Raw genomic sequence first — 20705 nt, forward strand, 5'->3', positions numbered from 1 at the left:
TCTGATTTCTCTCAACATGGGGACAGGAGAGCCGTCAATCAATAAAATGGAAAAAAAGGTAACTTGCGTTACTTATTTGAAAAAGTAACTCAGATGTTCTCTTGTAAATTAAAAAGTAATGCGTTACTTTACTAGTTACTTGAAAAAAGTAATCTGATTACGTAACTCGTGTTACTTGTAATGCGTTACCCCCAACATTGATTACGGGGACCCAGTCCTCATGTCATACCCATGTCCTTACAAATTTATAAATATACAAATTTGTGTCCTCATAAATCACATAAACACGCGCGCACACACACACACACACAGTCTCTGTGTGTGTACATGTTTTTCTATCCCGGTGGGGACTTAAACATGAATACACACTTACTCCACTGGTGTCACCGTGGGGACCCAAATTGAGGGGTCCCCATGGGAAAACAATCTTATAAACCATACATAATGTTTTTTGTTTTTTTTGAGAATATAAAAATGCAGAAAGTTTTCTGTGAGGGGTAGGTGTAGGTGTAGGGCGATAGAATATACGGTTTGTACAGTATAAAAACAATTACACCTATGGTCCCCACAAGGATAGTAAACCAGACATGTGTGTGTGTGTCACGGTGGGTAGTAACACTGACTTGACTGATGATATTACATAGCCTATTATTCACAAAATGGCAGTAAATTATAATTTATAATAAATTATTGATTCTACCTATAATTTCCAATTATTCCCTAATTTATCACGTCTGTTTTAAACTCAATATATCAATATTTGTTTATTTCCAGTCCAAATAAATATTCAAATGAAATCATCTAAAAAAAAAAACCTCTTTGAATGGTTGATTCAAGGAAAAAAACAGCCTCATGTTTCTACCGAGATAGTTTTAACTTTCCCTAAATCTGGCCAGTTGTCCATCTAGTACTGAGTGTGGCAGATATATCCCAGTTAAAATCTAGTGCCCACATGCAGTTCATTGAAGACCTAATATCCTAAATATCCTAACAATAGAACTGAGTGATACGAACTATTTTATAATTGCATGCAAAACTGTAAAAGAGAGTAACACAACACATTAAAACTGAACATTAGAAATTAAACTCTCAGAAAAATACATACAGTTTATGTAATTATATTTATTATTAATATTACAAAAAAGCAGAAAAGACACTGGTGTCTCAGACTTGTTTTTAGGGCGGTGTGAGCTCCAGTATCCCATGGTGGTCCAGTGAGGTCTCTAACGGAGAATAAGAGTGGTGACACTTGCTTCCCTGATGGGTCACCCCTCCATGGACAAGCTAGAACCTAAAAATGCTCTCTCATCTCCCACTCACAACAGGGTGCTGATGTTCTCTTCTCGCTCATCTTAAGACCAGGTATAGTCCCAGCCCATGTCTGTAGCCAATCCGTGTAAGAATGTGTAGAAATCTGGAAAAAATCCCCTATTGGAAACAAAACACATAAGACATATTAACGTGAGAACATACAAGAATAAAATGTAATACACTGGGGCATTTGTCTGGGCTGAGTATATCTATAATTTATTGACTAGAACAAGTTAGAATGAACAATCTGACCACTAGATTAGCATGGAACTTGAGATACATTCATGGGAGAGAAAGTTGTATAATGAATTATATGCATTATGAGGAATCTCTTGTAATGCACTACATTAAAATGAAAACTTTTTTTTTAACCTGTAACAAAAAGCTTTGAAAAATTAAGTCATTGTAGGTCATTTAGCATTATGTTGCACTTTAAGTCTCTCAGAAACATGAATCTATACTCCGTCCCAATACAATTAATTTGCACTGGAAGAAGCATATCCTATTTTTTAGTTGGTCATTTGTTGTTCGTTGCTCGTTATTTTTTTGTTGGTCTATTTCTATGTGATAAAGTTTTTCAATGTATTCATCTAGAGTAGACCGTAATCCCAAAGATTTACTGCTAAATAAATATAATTTCTGTCCTGTGCTTTCGATACATATTTGATTATGTTCTTGCTCTCCAGCTTCGTATTTTTTTAAATAATTAAATTCATTTGTGAAGTAAGTAATATTTTTTGGTTGTTACGTGCATGTTGAATTGCTACCAAAGTGCCTTCTTTTTTGTTGGCCATATTTTTTTTGTTGTTGGTAGTAATTTTTTTTGTTGGTCATTAGATTTCTTGTTGGTAGTCATTTTTTTTGTTGGTCATTATATTTCTTGTTGGTAGTAATTTTTTTTGTTGGTCATTATATTTCATGTTGGTAGTAATTTTTTGTTGGTCATATTTTTGTTCATGTTAGTCTTCTCTTTCTGTCTACAGGAATGATTAAATCTGTTTTTTGTTTTTTTTTGTCAGACTGCTTGGTTTTGGGCACCTGTCAGCTAGTCAGGCTGGTTCTGGTAAACCGACCAAAAAAAAAAAAAATTATATATATATTTTTTCTTCAGCAGGATTATGGCCAAATTAAATGCAACCAAATTATATCCTAATTCATCTAATGATGTACATTAAAATAACAAAAATAATACAATGAAATATGATAATGCTATCAGCATTCAAACCGGTCAACATCAATGGACCAATCTACTGAGCCCTGTACATGACATGAAGACAAAAATTGTGGCCACTAATTAAGAATTTGTTCCCTAATTTTAGTAAATCGTGGTGACGTTGTACTAATTTGTTCCCTCGTTTTAATTCAATGAAAATTAGTGACAAGTGAGTAATTCTTAAATTGGAATTCTTAAATTGTGGCCACAATATATTTTTCCCCCATGTCATGTGTGGGGCTGTGTAGCCTGTTACTTTAGTGTTAGTTCTAAATTTATTTATAGTCCATTTAGTTTACAAATGCTTTTGACTTGCTTTGGTTTAATATTCCATTTAATTAGCCTTTTTTGTTCTCGTTTCTGAGTTTAAAAGTATGAGTTGATATGAGAAGTGACCTGTTGCGTCACCTGAAAGACAGTCAAAGAAGTTACCAAGAGTACACTGACATCAGGCAACTGGTTTCAGCCGGATCATATTTTTAACCACAGGTGAATACAAATTTGCATTATTTTAGATGAAGTGTTACTACAATTATTATTTCCAAGTTTATTTTACCACTGGAATGCTCTATTGCCCATTATTGCACTGCTGATGTCTATAAAAATCATAAACTTAGGAGCCTGAAACCCTTTTCTTGTCATTAAAGAGAAAATGTAATTTTGTAAATAATAATAATAATAATAATAATCATTTAAAAAGTAGCTTTAATCTGTGAATTTATCCACTTAACTACAAAAGTTTAATAGATAAAGTTATTAAGTATCAATTCTGAAAACAGTGCTTAAGACTGCCCCAAATAAAATAATGAGAAGTTTTATGTCGACTGTGAAAACTGTAATCATGCCATGTTGTGATGGAATGTTCTCTCAGGATCTTCAATATTTCCAGCTCAAGATTTTAGCCACTCTGTGCAAACTGATGAAAAAGTCCGGGAAGCGGTCAAAAATCTTCTTCCTTTCAAACTCATTTCTGACATTTCTGTTAGAAACAAGAGACAGAATGAATTCATTGCGAGTCAAAATAGAAGCATTACAGTCACAAAAATAAATGCATCAACACTTGACTACCTACATTTCCATATTAATGAAAGCCAACTGAAACGAGTAAAAGGGTCAAATGACAGAAATAGAGATCTAACTGAGATCTGGATGAACATTTTTGTCTCACTCACGCATGCACCAGTTTGTTGCGAAAAACACGCAGCAGGCCAAGAATGTCCTCTGGAAGCTTTTTGTTAATGTCTGTCCATATTTCTGAGAGCTGCAAATAAAAAAATACAATGTTTATGGCATTAGGTTAGCACAGACTGTCTAGTGTGCTACATTGTTAGCAGTCCCAACACTGCTGAATAAACCAAGATAATGTACAAAGCAAGGAAAGGAAGGCTCCTGTTTAGTGTTTAGGTGAGTTTTGCTGTTTTACAGTTTTACTCACCTCTGATTGCCAATTAGAAAAGCTTTTTCCCTCTGTGACCTCCTCTGCAGCGTTGAAGAGCTTCCAAAGTCTTTTTAAATCCTCACCCACTATTGTAAGAATGTCATTTCTCCTAAAGGACAAAAAATGAGCAGGCAAAGCCTGGCACATGATCCATATTTCATGTAAACTGTTATGTAAAATTTATTTAATAATATGTGCACTACTGATCAAAGGTTAGGAATAATTAAGATTTAAAAAATATTTTTTGAAAGAAGTCTCTTATGCTCAACAGGGCTGCATTTATTTGATCAAAAATACAATAAAAACTTTAATAGTGTGGAATATTGTGTTTACAACTTTAAATAACTGTTTTCTACTTTCATATATTTTAAAATGTAGTTTATTCCTGTGATCAAAGCTGAATTTCACATGATCCTTCAGAAATCATTCTAATATGCTGATTTGCTGCTCATTAAGAAACATTTCTTCTTATTATTAATGAAAACATTTGTGCTGCTTTATATTTTTGTGGAATGCATGACATTTTTTATTTTCAGGATTCTTTGATAAATAGAAAAAAATTGAAATAGAAATCTTTTGTAACATTATGTCTTTAATGTCACTTTTGATAAATTGAATGCATCCTTGATAAATAAAAGTATTACTTTCTCTATTTTTTTTTAAGTTTTACTTACCCCAACATTTTGAATGGTGGTTTATTATGGTTTCCATTAAAATAAAAGCAGCACAACTGTTTTCAACATTGATAATAATAATTAGAATGATTTCTGAAGGATCATGTGACACTGAAGACTGGAGTAATGATGCTGAATTCATTTTATAACATATTCAAATAGTAAACAGTTATTTTAAATTGTAATATTTCACAATATTACTGCTTTTACTGTATTTTTGATTTTTTTTTAAAATGCAGCCTTGGTGAGAGAGTTCTTTCAAAAACTTAAAACTTACTTTTTTTCATTCTCGATTTTCAATTCACTGAAGGCCTCAACAATGGTCAGTGCTGCTGTCGGGTCTGTTCGCTCTGTGTGCCCTTTTTCTATGTAGAGTTTGCGAAGTTTTGCTAAAGTCTCGTAGTTCTGGATTTCAGGCCTATCGCCCAGCCTCCTAAGGACTGCATCTTTGCTGAAGGAAAGAAAAAATGCGGGCATTGAGCAGGTCAGTTCAGCAACAGAACAAGGGTGTACATTCAGAAAGTGCACATTAAACACAACATACACTATAAGCATGTTTCCACGAAAAACGTTGTGTTGTGGTGATAGTTCATCGAAAAATACAATTCTGTCATTATGTACTCATCCTCATGTTATTCCAAACCATTATGACTTTTTTTCTTTCGTTTTTTCTATTTAACAACGTAAATATTCTGGCCACACTTGTCAATACATTGAAACTAAATGAGGGCTGTCCAGCTTCAAAATGACAAAATAGCATCATAAAAGTGGTTCTTATGACTGAACGGCATGAGGGCGAGTAAATCATGAGAGAATTGTAATATTTGGGTGAACTATTCCTTTACGATTCTCAGACTCACATCTCAAGATAGATGCCAACATAAAGAGTCCAAAATCTAAAAACATGATCCTTGCAGTGACTCAGAGGAGAGTCAAGAGTTAGTTCTGTCAGAGTATCAGGCAAGAACAGCATCTGAAGAACTGGAAATAAACAGAAGAAACTCTTTCAAGCAAGCAAGACATAAAGAAATTGTGGGTTTGCAGTGGAGAACCATGCATAAGATCGATCTCATAGAAGTAGGTGGCGAACATCATAACCAAAAAGAACTGTGAAATATTCCTTCAGAAAGATGGAACAAATACACACTAGATTAACTAACCTTCACTTCACAGTGATAAAAACAATAAAGCGTCCATCAAACGTCATTTATTATTCACCTGTCTTTATCCCAGAAATAAGGGTGTCGTAGGACCTCTTTAATGGTCAGTCTCTCTTCTGGTTCCTTGTTGATCATCCATTCGATGAGATCCTTTGCTACTATATCTTGTAAATCTTCAAGAGAGTACTGCCCTTTCTTGATGTTCTCCTCACGATACTTTTCGTCCCCAAAAGGATGTTTCCCGTCAGAGAGGATGTAGTACACCAACATCCCAGCAACCTGTAATAAATAAGAGCAGACCGTCAAACACATGCTGACCGCAGGGCAATGAGAGAGAGCTGATAAAGAAGGTTGAACTCTGTGACCAGTCTCACATGGCATTTTATCAGCAATATTTAATAAAGAAATGGCATTTTCGGTGTCTGTTTATTTGGAAGAATAATTATGTCATTATTTATCTTCATACACTTTCTTTTATTAAAAACACAAATTATGTTTTATTTTTTTTTTTATAATAATCTGGTCACTTATTTAGAGTTCATTTTTATTAGAGTTTGAAAAATCCATCTTTCCTATAGCTAGATGATCTCTGTAGCTGATGTTCATGATATTTCACAAACCTGGATGTCTGAGGTCTTCTTGTAACCTGTATCTTGATTCAGGATCTCCGTAGCTTCCCAGCCTTGTGTACCAGCTCTAGCAGTATGCACTGTGCTTCTGCCCACCTCCAGTTTGCGACTTAAGCCAAAGTCGGCCAGCCTTGCATTTTTTCCTGAATCTGTTGAGAGTGTTACAGAGTTTTAAATCACCTTAAATACAAAGTGTAACATTACTTTGATGAATCCTTTGTTACGGAGCCTGCAGTTTCCTACATGGCATGCAGGAAAAAAATAGTAGGCTAAATCGTGAGCACAATTTACTATTTTGTTTCCTTGATTTATAAATTGTGTGGACGATTTACTAATTCGTTTTCTTGATTTATAAATTGTGAGGATGATTTACTAATTCGTTTTCTTGATTTATAAATCGTGCGGACGATTTACTAATTTGTTTCCTTGATTTATAAATCGTGCGGACGATTTACTGATTAGTTTTCTTGATTTATAAATTGTGCGGACGATTTCTTGATTTATAAATCATGCGGACAATTTACTGATTCGTTTTCTTGATTTATAAATCGTGCAGACGATTTACTGATTCGTTTTCTTGATTTATAAATCGTGCGGACGATTTACTGATTTGTTTTCTTGATTTATAAATCGTGCGGACGATTTACTGATTCGTTTCCTTGATTTATAAATCGTGCGGATGATTTACTGATTCGTTTCCTTGATTTATAAATGGTGCGGATGATTTATTGATTCGTTTCCTTGATTTATAAATCGTGCAGACAATTTACTGATTCGTTTTCTTGATTTATAAATTGTGTGGATGATTTACTGATTAGTTTTCTTGATTTATAAATTGTGCGGACGATTTACTAATTCATTCCCTCGATTTGCTAAATCGTGCACATGATTTGTTTCCTTGATTTATAAATTGTGCGGACGATTTACTGATTCGTTTTCTTGATTTATAAATCGTGCGGACAATTTACTGATTCGTTTTCTTGATTTATAAATCGTGCAGACTATTTACTGATTCGTTTTCTTGATTTATAAATCGTGCGGATGATTTACTGATTCGTTTCCTTGATTTATAAATGGTGCGGATGATTTATTGATTAGTTTCCTTGATTTATAAATCGTGCGGACAATTTACTGATTCGTTTTCTTGATTTATAAATTGTGTGGATGATTTACTGATTAGTTTTCTTGATTTATAAATTGTGCGGACGATTTACTAATTCATTCCCTCGATTTGCTAAATCGTGCACATGATTTTATATATCGAGAGAACGAATTGGTAAATTGTGTGCATGATTTAGCAAATCGAGGGAACGAATTAGTAAATTGAGGGAATTAAATAGTAATGGTGCACACGATTTTATATATCGAGGGAACGAAATAGCAAATTGAGGGAATGAAATAGTAATGGTGCACACGATTTTATATATCGAGGGAACGAATTAGTAAATCATACGATGATTTACTGATTCGTTTTCTTGATTTATAAATTGTGCGGACGATTTACTGATTCGTTTTCTTGACTTATAAATTGTGTGGACGATTTACTGATTCGTTTTCTTGATTTATAAATCGTGCGGACGATTTACTGATTCGTTTTCTTGACTTATAAATTGTGTGGACGATTTACTGATTCGTTTTCTTGATTTATAAATTATGCAGACGATTTACTGATTCGTTTTCTTGATTTATATTTACTGATTTGTTTTCTTGATTTATAAATCGTGCGGACAATTTACTGATTCGTTTTCTTGATTTATAAATCGTGCAGACTATTTACTGATTCGTTTTCTTGATTTATAAATTGTGCGGACGATTTACTGATTCGTTTCCTTGATTTATAAATCGTGCGGACGATTTACTGATTCGTTTCCTTGCTTTACAAATTGTGCGGACGATTTACTGATTCGTTTTCTTGATTTATAAATCGTGCGGACGATTTACTGATTCGTTTTCTTGATTTATAAATTGTGTGGACGATTTACTGATTCGTTTTCTTGATTTATAAATTGTGCGGACGATTTACTAATTCATTCCCTCGATTTGCTAAATCGTGCACATGATTTTATATATCGAGAGAACGAATTGGTAAATTGTGCGCATGATTTAGCAAATCGAGGGAACGAATTAGTAAATTGAGGGAATTAAATACTAATGGTGCACACGATTTTATATATCGAGGGAACGAATTAGCAAATTGAGGGAATGAAATAGTAATGGTGCACACGATTTTATATATCGAGGGAACGAATTAGTAAATCGTACGCACGATTTATTAATTTTTTTCTTGTATGTCATCAGGCTCCGTACCTTGTAAAGCTACAAAAGCAGTAAATAAAACCTATTTTTAATACCTATCAAAACATTTCCAGGCTTTATATCACGATGTATCACTCCAGCACGGTGAAGAACTTGAAGGCCAAGAAGAATCTCCTCCACTATTTTTCTCAAAGCGGTCTCTTTGTCTTTTTGTTCTTCCTGACGAAGATTTGTCATGTAATCCTCCATATCGTATTCACAAAGCTGTAGTGCAAGATAATAAAAGTCTTCATCCTCTGCTAAGTCCACGTACCTGACAATGTTCTTGCTCTCAAGATTCAAATCTCGTAGATGCTTTAGTTCATTTTCAAAGTATATGCTTTTCTGTTGGTCCTTGGTTATTCGTTTAATGGCTACCTCAGTGCCATCTTCCTTCAGGCCAAGATATACTGTGCCACTTCCTCCAGAGCCAATAATGTATTTATTACTTCTTGAAAAGTAAAGATTCCCAACTTTTTTCCTGGAGGAATCCTTCCAGAGCTCCTCTATTTCACTTCTGTGCTTTGAGGATAGGTTCCACCTGATGATATTGTTCTCAGTTACCTGGTTTTCATGGTCTGTCTGTGAGGATGACCCTGCAAAATCCATTAAAGATCAAAGCTGAAAATGCATAAGGTTTAAGTATATTGCTTTCTTAATTTGTTTTCCCAATCTTGCTTTACCTTCAAGTTCTTGAATGACATCAGGCTCGATTTCTTGCAGTACTTCGTAAAAAGCAGATTTTACTGCAGGTCCTCCAGATTTCACAGCGTTTAGGAGCTCTCTCATTTGGGTCTTTTTAGATGTGGCCTTTGTGATCTTCGAATACGCTTCCCAGGTAAGCTTTTTGCTTTCATACAGCTTATCAGTGATGGGCATCACAGATGTAACTCTCTGAAGGAGAGCTTCATAGTGTGTGTCCACGAACTCAACATCTGAGTAAATATCAAACATCAATCAGTTAGCAAAGACAGATTTCAACCTTTTCTCACCTTCAGTACATGGTAACAAACCATCAAATCAACTAGTAAACCACATTAGATCAAGTGAATTTAATCTGTGCCAATATTATTTCAAATGTTGTGCATTTAAGTTGGAGTGAAACTTACGCTGATGTGCCATTGTTTTTCTTCAGTTCCTGAAAAGTTGCTAAGAAGACAAAAATGCAAAACAACAACATGCTTTTATAAAAAATTATTGTATTGTTAATCATTTAGATGAAGTAAAGTCATAGTCAAAGTGCATTTTAACTGCTGAACTATGATAACAAGTATAAGATTGGGGCAAGTTGTCACATGTTGTAATTATGTCATTTATATCACATATAATATCTGTAATAAGCTATAATATACTATAGTATATGAACACGTCGACTTTAGTTATTTGAAATCGAAAGGAAATTACTTAGCAAAACAGACCAAAAGCGCAGTCAGTCAAGCAGACTATAATAATCTAGAAGCTAATAAACACTCATATTTGCTGTCATGTATATACAGATGTGCGTTTCACATACCTGTAGTTTACTAATAATCACGGATTTATTCGTGCAGAAATCGGGATTTTAGATTAATGCGTTAAATGCGGAAGAGGAAAACCATGCAGCCAATCATCGATAGCACACAACAACACGAGATCTGTGGGTCTCGAAGAAATCCACACCCCTTACAGTTCAACAAACTCATTTTTAGCTTAGTTTTTCTGAAGTTGTCGTTAATACAAATATCAAAGACGTCTATTCTGTATTCACATTTCTGTATTTTGAGGTCTTTTTTGCCTTGATTTTTGTTTACTGAAATATTTGAAATATTAACATATTTTTAATGTAAAAAAAAAAAAAAAAAATTATCTTTTATTTTTCTTTAAAATTCCAGTGCAAGTATTTACATCTCAGAAATTATAAACAAAATAAAAATGATGTAAAATGTTTTACCGTTTAGACTGGCTTGATGATTAAATGATTACAAAATTGTCATTTTTGGTTGAACTATTCCTTTATCATATGTGATCTTCAGAAGACACATTCTTTGACTGCTTTTACAAACCATTTCACATTATACAAATAACATTCATTTAGCATTACAGAACTGATTCAACGAAAATAAACAAGCAAGCAAGTCAAAAATATCTATATTGACTTTAGTCAAAATCAGGCCTCGAAACCATCTTCAGACGTCTTGAACTGAAACCAGTATCATGAAGTTTAAAAATGCAACAGGGACTCAAAACATTCTATTCAACATTAAGTGTAACGCAGTTGAATCGGCAAAAGACAGAAAAGTGAAATATGACAAATATTTGCCTCCAAAAAAGGGCATGATCAAAACTATAAAAATTACAAAAACTATGTACAAGTGTCTACATGCAATTTCTCAGCATCTTCAATATTCCCAGCCCATGTCCATAGCCAGCTTGTGTAAACTGATGAAGAAATCTGGGAACTCATCAATCATCTTCTCTTCATAGAACTGTTCTTCACTATTGGAAGCAAATTAGTCAGCATCTGAAATACTGCAAATAAAACACATCAAAGGAGCAAGAAGTAAAAGGATGCAGTGAAAGGCAGAAGATATTAAGGGAAATAGTGAAAAAAACACCTTTCAGTTTCATGTAACTGCCACTTTCAGTGGTAAAAGCAAGAATAAGGAGCAAATGATTTCTTCCTAAGGATCAAACATTAATTATAATTTACCGTTTATCATCCTAGAAATAAGGGTGATCTAGGACCTTGTCGACGGTCGGTCTCTTATCTTGTTCTTTGTTGATCATCCATTCTATGAGATTCTTTGCTGCAATATCTTGAATATCGCCAAGAGAATATTTCCCTTCTGAAATGTTCACCTCACGGAAGATGCCATCACCAAAAGGATGTTTCCATCAGAGAGGATGTAATATGTTAACATCCCTGCGACCTACAATAAATGGTGCAAAAACAAAGTCATCTAACAGGAGAAACTACACAATACTAACCACTGGACATGATTAGAGCACGAAATGTGCAAGAAATCACAAACCAACACGATTTCTAAGAACAAAACTGATAATAAAATCCTCTTTTAGTTAGATGATCTCATTGTTAGCATGGCTGCAGTTTATTTCACAAACCTGGATGTCTGAGCTCGATTTGTAATGGCTATTTTCGGTCTGATTCACAATCTCTGTTGCTTCCGAGCCTTGTGTACCAGCTCTATCAGTATACACTGTGGTTTTCCCCTCTTCCAGTTTGCGACTTAAGCCGAAGTCGGCCAGCCTTGCTCTTTCTAGTTTATCTATTAGGAATAAATTAGAGTTTTGAATACATTGAATTACAATTCAATTCTGTTGTCATTTTAAAGTGGATGGGGACCAGCAGCTGTTAAACTGGTTGGGGACAACATGATGGGGAATAAATGATGACAGAAGCTAAATTGTTAGTCAAACAATCACATTAAAGGAATAGTTTAGTCAAAAATTAAAATTTGCTGAAAATTGACTCAATCTCAGGCCATACAAGATGAAGATGAGTTTGTTTCTTCATCAGATTTGGAGAAATTGAGCATTATGTCACTTGCTCACCAATGAATCCTCAGCAGTGAATGGGTGCCGTCAGACAGATGATAAAAACATCACAATAATCCACACAACTCCAGTCCATCAATCAATGTCTTTTGATGTGAAAAGCTGCATGTTTGAAGAAACTAATTCATCATTAAGGTGTTTAACTTTAAATCATCATTTCTGGACAAAATAGCAGTACATAATCCACAATAATGCTTCCTCCAGTGAAAAAAGTCAAAACTCAACTGGTTATAGCACAGATTATATGCTCAGTCATCACGATTTTTTAAAGGGATAATTCACCCCCAAAAAATTCTGTCATCATTTACTGGCCCTCAAGTTGTTCCAAACCTGTATGAGTAATTTTTTTCCTCTGAACACAATAGAAGATATTTTGAAGAATAATGGTAACCAAACAGTTGCCGGTAGCCATTGACTTCCATAGCAAGGCAAAAAATACTATGGTAGTCAATGGCTACCGGCTACTGTTTGGTTACCATTATTCTTCAAAATATCTTCTATTGTGCTCCACAGAAGAAAGAAATGCACACGTTTAGAATGACATGAGAGTAAGAAAATTACGAATTTTTATTTTGGGGGGACGAAATTTTATTTTTAATTTATTTATTTGTGTATTTATTTATTTATTGTTTTTGTAGGTTTCGTCCTCCATAGACCACCCCCTCTCCTTGGTCTTTAAAAATGTCTGAAATTAATTTAGTGACACTCTTATGGAAATAAGATAATATTTTGTAATGATCATTTTAATCATCTGACTAATTTTTAAACTGTGTGTCATAAATCAACATCTCAGGAAAATGTTATGGGGTTTCAAATCAGAATATGACTTTCTGTTACGAAACAGGAGGTTGATTTCATACATGTCCTCATATGAGGACACCGGGACTAAAAGCATGTTTATTAGCATTTTGGGAGACACAACAAATGAATAAGGAAAGAAATTCTATGAAATATTCTATGAAATATTATATATTATTATGAAAATCTTGTCAGTTATTACACTTATTTTTTTTCATTACTGGTTGCCCCAAAAACACATTAATATGCATGAGAAAACCTGTTTATGGCCATTTTACACATATTTTGCATAAAGAAAAATGGTATATGAAATCATTCTGTTATAACATAGTTGCGAATTATCTTTATACAATGTTTGGTAAAAAAAATCCTGAAAACTAAAAATGTATTGGTGATTTTAAAAAATAAATATTTTTTTGCTTATGCATGTTCATTCATGTCTTTTTATTTTTATTTTTTAATTTTTTTATCGAGTCCCGATGTCCTCTACCAAGGACGTAGCATAACTTATGAATGAAATATCATTTTTAATAAAAAAATTTTTTTTTAATGCTGGGTAAACAATGTAATCACATGAAAAAAATACTATTTTTTTCCCTAAAATGTTTTGCCGGGTCTCAAGAGGTTAAGCAACCGGACATACATTTACCTTGAATTTTTCTTCTCAACCTGATCTTTTCCTTTGTATTGATTTGTTCGAATCGATTCTCAAAGCGTTTGTAAAATCACAAGAGTGAGTTTTGATCGAACCGATTCATCATTATCAGACTTCTTAATGTCGTTTTGGAATTCTATAACCTATCTCCTTTGTTTCATTTTTTTAAATAGTTACAAGTAGGATACAGAACAGCATTCTACTGGGGCAAGTTCAAGATCAAACCGGTGTGCACCGTTTTGCTACGGTTTCCAGTTTGAACGACATGTTTCCTGTAAACGGTGTGCAACGGTGTGCAACGGGGTTTGAGATACGTTTCTCTTGTTTGGTGGGTGTGACAAACATGTCAGCCCAATCAGCAGCAACATGTACGTAAACCACTCGGTATTAAAGAGACAGCTCGCACAATGTAATTAACATCCAAATAAATTCACAAGAGCAAGTATATTGTTTGCACATGTTTATTTAAATTAAAGGCAAAATAACTGAAATAATAAGTGCACAATTATAGATCTGGAACTTCTTTAAGTCAGTCTAAATATAACATTTGCTGGTGTTTGTTGTTAAAGTTTGTGGTTTGAGGTTTTTAACGCTTATTCCTATCAGAAACTGAAATTAGATTTGAACGTCGCCGCCGCTAATAACATAACCCAGATCAGCAAAGTAGGGTGTTTTGGGCTCTAAAGTGAAAGCCTGTGGTGTTACGTCTATGGTGTTTTGTTAGTAAGGCAACGCCTAAAATTCCCGTTATTTGCTTTGTCAGTGCATGTCTTTAAAAGGAACCTCGTGTCATGTGATTTTCTTACACCTAAACGAAACAAAAAGGTTGAACATTGTGGTAATCATTGTGAGTTTTGACCATAATTTAAGTAGCTAACTCGTTTCTAGTTACTGTAAATTTGGTGTTTGGCAAATAAATGCTGGGCATGAGGCTTTCCATCACATTGTTATGGCTGAAATATTAATGTGTTCATTTATACTAATAGTGTGCAGGTTTGTTTCTACTGTAGATTTCCTATATAGTTGCGATAATGTCAAAAGAATCGACTCAGCTTTTTTGTGTATGAATACAACTCCTTGGACGCAACATGGAGACACTGAAAGGCTCGATTGTGGCTTTTCTAATAGTTTGCATATGGGTTCTGTCCTGGATTTTAGTTTGAAACCAACGTTGCTTTAATAAGAACATTATTGCTTATGCGTTGTTGCTTCTTTTTAACAATCAGCCCTGCTTTTACTTTGCATATCTCCTCATAAGTATAGCTGGTAACGCAAGTCATCGAGGGGAGGCTGCTCTCACGAGTTGGAGTTAATGTAATTAAAGGGTGCAATATAGGATGGTGGTTTTTAAAGATGTAAAATAAGGCCTTAACCTCTTAATTTTAAACTTGTATGTTTTTTCTGAGCTGCACTTATGTGCTATTTCTGCCATTGATGGCCTGAGTTTTACTGCAGCTGTTTCAAATTAGGGAAGTGCAACGTTCAAGCAATGTTAGTCACTGGAATCATGTTGAGAATTGTGTAGTGGACTCATTTTAAGTGTAGTAATAAATGCAAATACAAGCTAAATTTATTTTTAAGGCATGCACTTGCTTTGATATGAGTCTCTGTGCTGGTGTAGGTTTTCTTTTTTAGCAATTCCTTATGAATGAAACCAGCTGAGTACTTTATGCATTTTTACTAGATTAATAGAGTACAGACAGTACACATTTTTTTGCCTGGTGCTAATAAAATATAAATGAGCACTGATAGTAGTACAGCCTTCATGTCTTATGCTGTAGGGCTGTACGTAATTGTCTTGCATGTTGTAGTTAACAAGTTATATGTATAATGATTACTTGCAGTGGTTTACTTAAAACTTTTGTGAAATTCCTGAATTTATCAGAGCACATTGTGGTTTATTTCCTCAAAAACCAGACGACAGGAATTCGCCATGCCGCTTCTGATATATCATAATTGTACCATGACTTTTGAAATGTGTAAGCTCCATGTACAGTAACAATTAGTTGTCTTCTTATCACATTCAGTCTAGGAAATGGACTGCTGACTGTAGCTTTCATTCCATTAGTCATTAAGAGAAAATGGAAGTGCTATTTGATTCTTTTCTGTTCAGTACATTTTAAGGGCAACTTTTTGGACGTTATGGGTTGTTTGGACATTGTCTCTCTGTATGTTTTAATCCTTATCAGAGTCATTCAAGGATTCAAAGCGGTTATTGTCATATGCCCAGTGAGGAAAACAAGTTTCCCTGAGCAATGAAATTCTTACTTTGCTGTCCACAATGAATGCCAAGACCGTGCAAAACTACAGGTGCATCTCAATAAATTTATAATGTCATAGAAAAGTTAATTTATTTCAGTAATTCAACTCAAATTGTGAAACTCGTGTATTAAATAAATCCAATGCACACAGACTGAAGTAGTTTAAGTCTTTGGTTCTTTTAATTGTGATGATTTTGGCTCACATTTAACAAAAACCCACCAATTCACTATCTCAACAAATTAGAATACTTCATAAGACCAATAAAAAAAAACATTTTTAGTGAATTGTTGGCCTTTATAGAGTAGAAATATAGAATGTGAAAATAGAAATATAGACTATGTATATGGTATCTATATATGCGAATGTACAGTATTAACTTATGTGCAAAAAACAATAGTGCAGTAACATGCAAATTGAGTGCAACTACATAACAATAGCAACAGTAACAGATGTGCAAATTGATATGAGGCTACATGAGTAATATTAACAAATATACAATGGTAGTAATAACAGCAATAACATTACAAATGTTCAAATGAGATGAAACTATTCGGACCGACTGTTCTCTGAGATAAGTCGGGGGGGGGGGCTCTTTTTGGGAAGGGGGATGATGGTTGTGGTTTTGAAGCAGGTTGGGACGATGCTCTGACAGAGGGAGAGGTTGAAGATGGAAGTGAGTACATCAGTCAGCTCTGTAGCACAAGCTCTGAGGGCCCGTCCAGGGATGTTGTCTGGACCTGCTGCTTTTTGCGGGGGTTGATTTTCCTCAGCGCTTTGTGTACCGCAGCTGATGAGACCGTAGGAGGGGGGGGTTGAGTGGTCACTGGTCAGAGTGTGTGTGTGCCTCCTCTCTGTGTCGATGCTGGAGGTCTCGAAGCGGGCAAAGAAGGTGTTGAGGTCATTCGGCAGGCTGTCTGAGGACCTGATAGTGGTGCTCATGGTTTTCCTGTAGTTTGTGATGTGCTGCATGCCTTGCCACATCCGCCCGGCATCAGCATTGGAGTAGAAACTGTCCAGCTTCTCTCTGTACTGTCTCTTGGCTTTTCTCAGTCCGTACTTAGCAGCTCTGTACTCTATCTCGTTGCCTAATGTAAATGCAAGAGATCGAGCACGTAGCATGTGGCGTACCTGACTGTTTATCCAGGGCTTCTGGTTGGGGAAATTCCTGACTTGTGTGGTGGGTACAATGTTATCTACACAAGTGCTAATGTACCCAGTCACATACTCCGCATAATCCTGTATGCTGATAGAAGAGTCCTCCAAAGTGGCTGCAGCTTTAAACACATCCCAGTCTGTCAGAGCAAAACAGTCTTGCAGGATGCCCTCAGTTTGTAGGGTCCAAAGCTTAACCTGTTTGGTGACAGGGTTTGTTTGTTTGAGTCTTTGTCTGTAGGCCGGGTACATGAACAAAGAGATGTGGTCTGAGTATCCAAAGTGGGGGCGGGGTGCAGTTTTTATGCAAAAATAAAAAAGTTATGCAGTTTTAATAAAAAATTATGCACTTTTCTCATCATTGATGGTTTGAATTCTTTATGAAGCCATAATAATGAATAAAAATTATTTATCCACTTTGCTTAATCAAAAATCTTGTTTAATAATGCACAGTTGACTTAGTTTTAACCATCAGACTCAGAATAGGAGAGCCATTCAGGTCAAGTGTTTCAGGTCAAAACTTTCTGAATTTGAAGATCAGGGTAAATTTAACTTATTTTGTCTTCTGGGAAACATGTAAGTAGCTTCTGAAGGGCAGTACTAAATGAAAAAAAATATGATATTTAGGCAAAATAAGAAACATCATCATTCTGTTCAAAAGTTTTCACCCCTGGCTCTTAATGCATCGTTTTTCTTTAGTGTGAAAAGATGGATCTTAAAATCAGTCATTATTGGAAAGGGTTCAAATACACACAAATGCTGAAAAACCAAAGAATTTGTGGGACCTGAAGGATTTTCTGAAGAACAGCGGGCAGTTTAACTGTTCAGGACAAACAAGGGACTCATGAACAGCTATCACAAAACGTACACAAAAAAAACAGCTGTGTGGATCATCCAGGTAACAACACAGTATTAAGTATCAAACATTATGTAAACTTTTGAACGGGGTTATTTTTATAAATTCAACTTATTTTCTCTTGTGGACTATATGTAAATCTAGTAAATTTATGTATCTTTTATGTGAAATATCTTATTCAGGTGAGTACTAAATAAAAAATAGCATGCATTTTGTATGATCCCTCTTATTTTGATAATATTAATTAACTGATTAATAATTAGCTAACATTTTGCAGATTCTTTAAGATGTATGTAAACTTTTGACGTCAATTGCATATTTATGTTCTCAAAGTGAAAATGCTTTGTACCAGGGTTGTTATAGTTAAAGGGGTCATATGATGCTTTTTTTAAAGATCATTATTTGGTGTAACAGAATATGTTGACATGCTTTAATATTCAAAAAACAAATATTTTTTCAAATACTGTACATTTATTGTAGGTCCTCTATGCCCCGCCTCTCTCAAACGCTTCGTTTTCTACAAAGTCCCTCCTTCCGACAAGCGCAGTCTGCTCTGATTGGCCATTCATCTTTCAAAATAAATGTAACGACAGAGCCCGGAAGGTGAACAGTGTCGCGTGACAGACACAGTGATGAAGCTGGTATCTGTTTGCAGTACACAAGCCACGGGTAAGACAGCTCTCTCCACTGTGATGTGACACACTCTCTCTCTCTCTCTCTCTCTCTCTCTCTCTCTCTCTCTCTCTCTCTCTCTCTCTCTCTCTCTCTCACACACGAGCGCACCTCCCTCCTGTAGGCCGCTTCATCCCTGCCAGTGATCCGTCCTATCACTGCGGTGTCATCAGCGAACTTCAGTATTATGTTATCCTTGAGGGAGGCAACACTGTCATGCGTGAACCGGGGTTGATTTTCCTCAGCGCTTTGTGTACCGCAGCTGATGAGACCGTAGGAGGGGGGGTTGAGTGGTCACTGGTCAGAGTGTGTGTGTGCCTCCTCTCTGTGTCGATGCTGGAGGTCTCGAAGAGGGCAAAGAAGGTGTTGAGGTCATTCGGCAGGCTGTCTGAGGACTTGATAGTGGTGCTCATGGTTGTCCTGTAGTTTATGATGTGCTGCATGCCTTGCCACATCCGCCCGGCATCAGCATTAGAGTAGAAACTGTCCAGCTTCTCTCTGTACTGTCTCTTGGCTTTTCTCAGTCCGTACTTAGCAGCTCTGTACTCTATCTCGTTGCCTAATGTAAATGCAAGAGATCGAGCACGTAGCATGTGGCGTACCTGACTGTTTATCCAGGGCTTCTGGTTGGGGAAATTCCTGACTTGTGTGGTGGGTACAATGTTATCTACACAAGTGCTAATGTACCCAGTCACATACTCCGCATAATCCTGTATGCTGATAGAAGAGTCCTCCAAAGTGGCTGCAGCTTTAAACTTGATGAAGCTGGTATGTGTTTGCAGTACACAAGCCACGGTTAAGACAGCTGACTCCACTGTGATGTGACGCGCTCTCTCTCGCTCTCGCTCTCTCTCTCTCACACACACGAGCGCGCCGGCAGAGTCTTAACTTTGATAAAGAATATATCTCTTTGGTTTTGAGACTTTAGTCTTTGCAACTTCAGGGATCTTATCTATGCACAATCAGCTTGTAACACTCCAAACAGAAAGGAAAACTTGAAATCGCATCATATGACCTCTTTAACTAAAACCATTAAAATGTCGTTTTGTACAGGTCTGTATATATATTGTGAAACCAACGGAAAGTTCAGTTTCTCACACTTTGATTTCACATTGATAAACCTACACAGACATCAGGCTGTGTGTGACCTGCAAGAGAAGATCTTATCTGTTCTAGGGCTGCACGATTATGACAAAAACCATAATTGTCGATTATTCCCTTGAAATTGTAATTGCGATTATTAATTAAGATTATCACAATTTACATTGAATGATGTTTATACTATTGTTTGATGCAACTGCATGCCGTATTTTTATATGAAAATAAACAAGCTGAAAACACACTAAATGAAAAACCTTTTCTATAGCCTTATAAAAAAATGAAACACATGAATGGTATTATGTTATACTAAAACTAAAACAATGGAAAAACCCTTAAGATAACATGTAGAAAGAAAAAAATATATCTTAAGCGTGCAGAATAACATAAGTGGACTTTGAACGATTAATTGCCGCTTTGAACGATTACATAATTGTGGCATCCATAATTGTAATCGCGATTAGAAATTTGATTAATTGTGCAGCCCTAATCTGTTCAAATCGTTTCAGTCATGCTGCTAATGCAGTTTAGGAAGGTTCAAGAGACACTTACGCGACAAAGTTGCTTTGAAACAAAATAGCAAAATGAATGTATTTGAACGAGTGTCATTGCCGTCACGCCCAGCTCGAGCCCCTAGAGACACAAAACAGCTCCATTTATTCCTGCAGAGACAAAAGGACGAGAAAAACTGTTCAGAAAGCACACAGAGCCAAGTTTATAAAGATCAAATGAGGGAAATCCAATATTTTCTTGCTTGAAAAGGGGTGTTTAGTTCAGCTTGAACCTGTTCTAGACTGGCTGAACCAGTTTTTAACAGTGGCAGGTTGTTTTCCTGCTTGAAATCAGGAAGTAAAAGTCAGTGGGCAGAAAGACCATTTTCCAGCCTAACAGTGAGGAAGGTTTATCAGATCATCAGATAGAGCCGTTGAACATAAAG

General features: G+C 35.5%; 1 protein-coding gene across 2 annotated transcripts; it reads right to left on the reverse strand.

Annotated features, from left to right (window-relative positions):
- Positions 1-1158: 1158 nt before the first annotated feature.
- LOC107563253 (serine/threonine-protein kinase/endoribonuclease ire-1-like) lies at positions 1159-10319 on the reverse strand. Of its 2 annotated transcripts, XM_016248071.1 has the most exons (11): positions 10234-10319; positions 9830-9869; positions 9404-9655; positions 8777-9316; positions 6417-6574; positions 5855-6075; positions 4914-5087; positions 3960-4071; positions 3697-3785; positions 3370-3503; positions 1159-1428 (listed from the first exon to the last, which is right to left on the reverse strand). In XM_016248071.1, exons 2-10 carry the CDS (start codon positions 9840-9842, stop codon positions 3401-3403), a joined length of 1662 nt encoding a protein of 553 aa, XP_016103557.1. In that variant the 5' UTR covers positions 9843-9869; positions 10234-10319; the 3' UTR covers positions 1159-1428; positions 3370-3400. The 2 variants fall into 2 exon arrangements, with proteins under 2 accessions (XP_016103557.1, XP_016103558.1); XM_016248072.1 differs by lacking the exons at positions 1159-1428; positions 3370-3503; positions 3697-3785 and having other exon boundaries at positions 3974-4100.
- Between the last annotated feature and the right edge of the window lie 10386 nt (positions 10320-20705).

This window comes from Sinocyclocheilus grahami, unplaced genomic scaffold (genome assembly GCF_001515645.1).
Source record: "Sinocyclocheilus grahami isolate Dianchi unplaced genomic scaffold, SAMN03320097.WGS_v1.1 scaffold863.1, whole genome shotgun sequence".
Classification (NCBI taxonomy): Eukaryota; Metazoa; Chordata; class Actinopteri; order Cypriniformes; family Cyprinidae; genus Sinocyclocheilus; species Sinocyclocheilus grahami.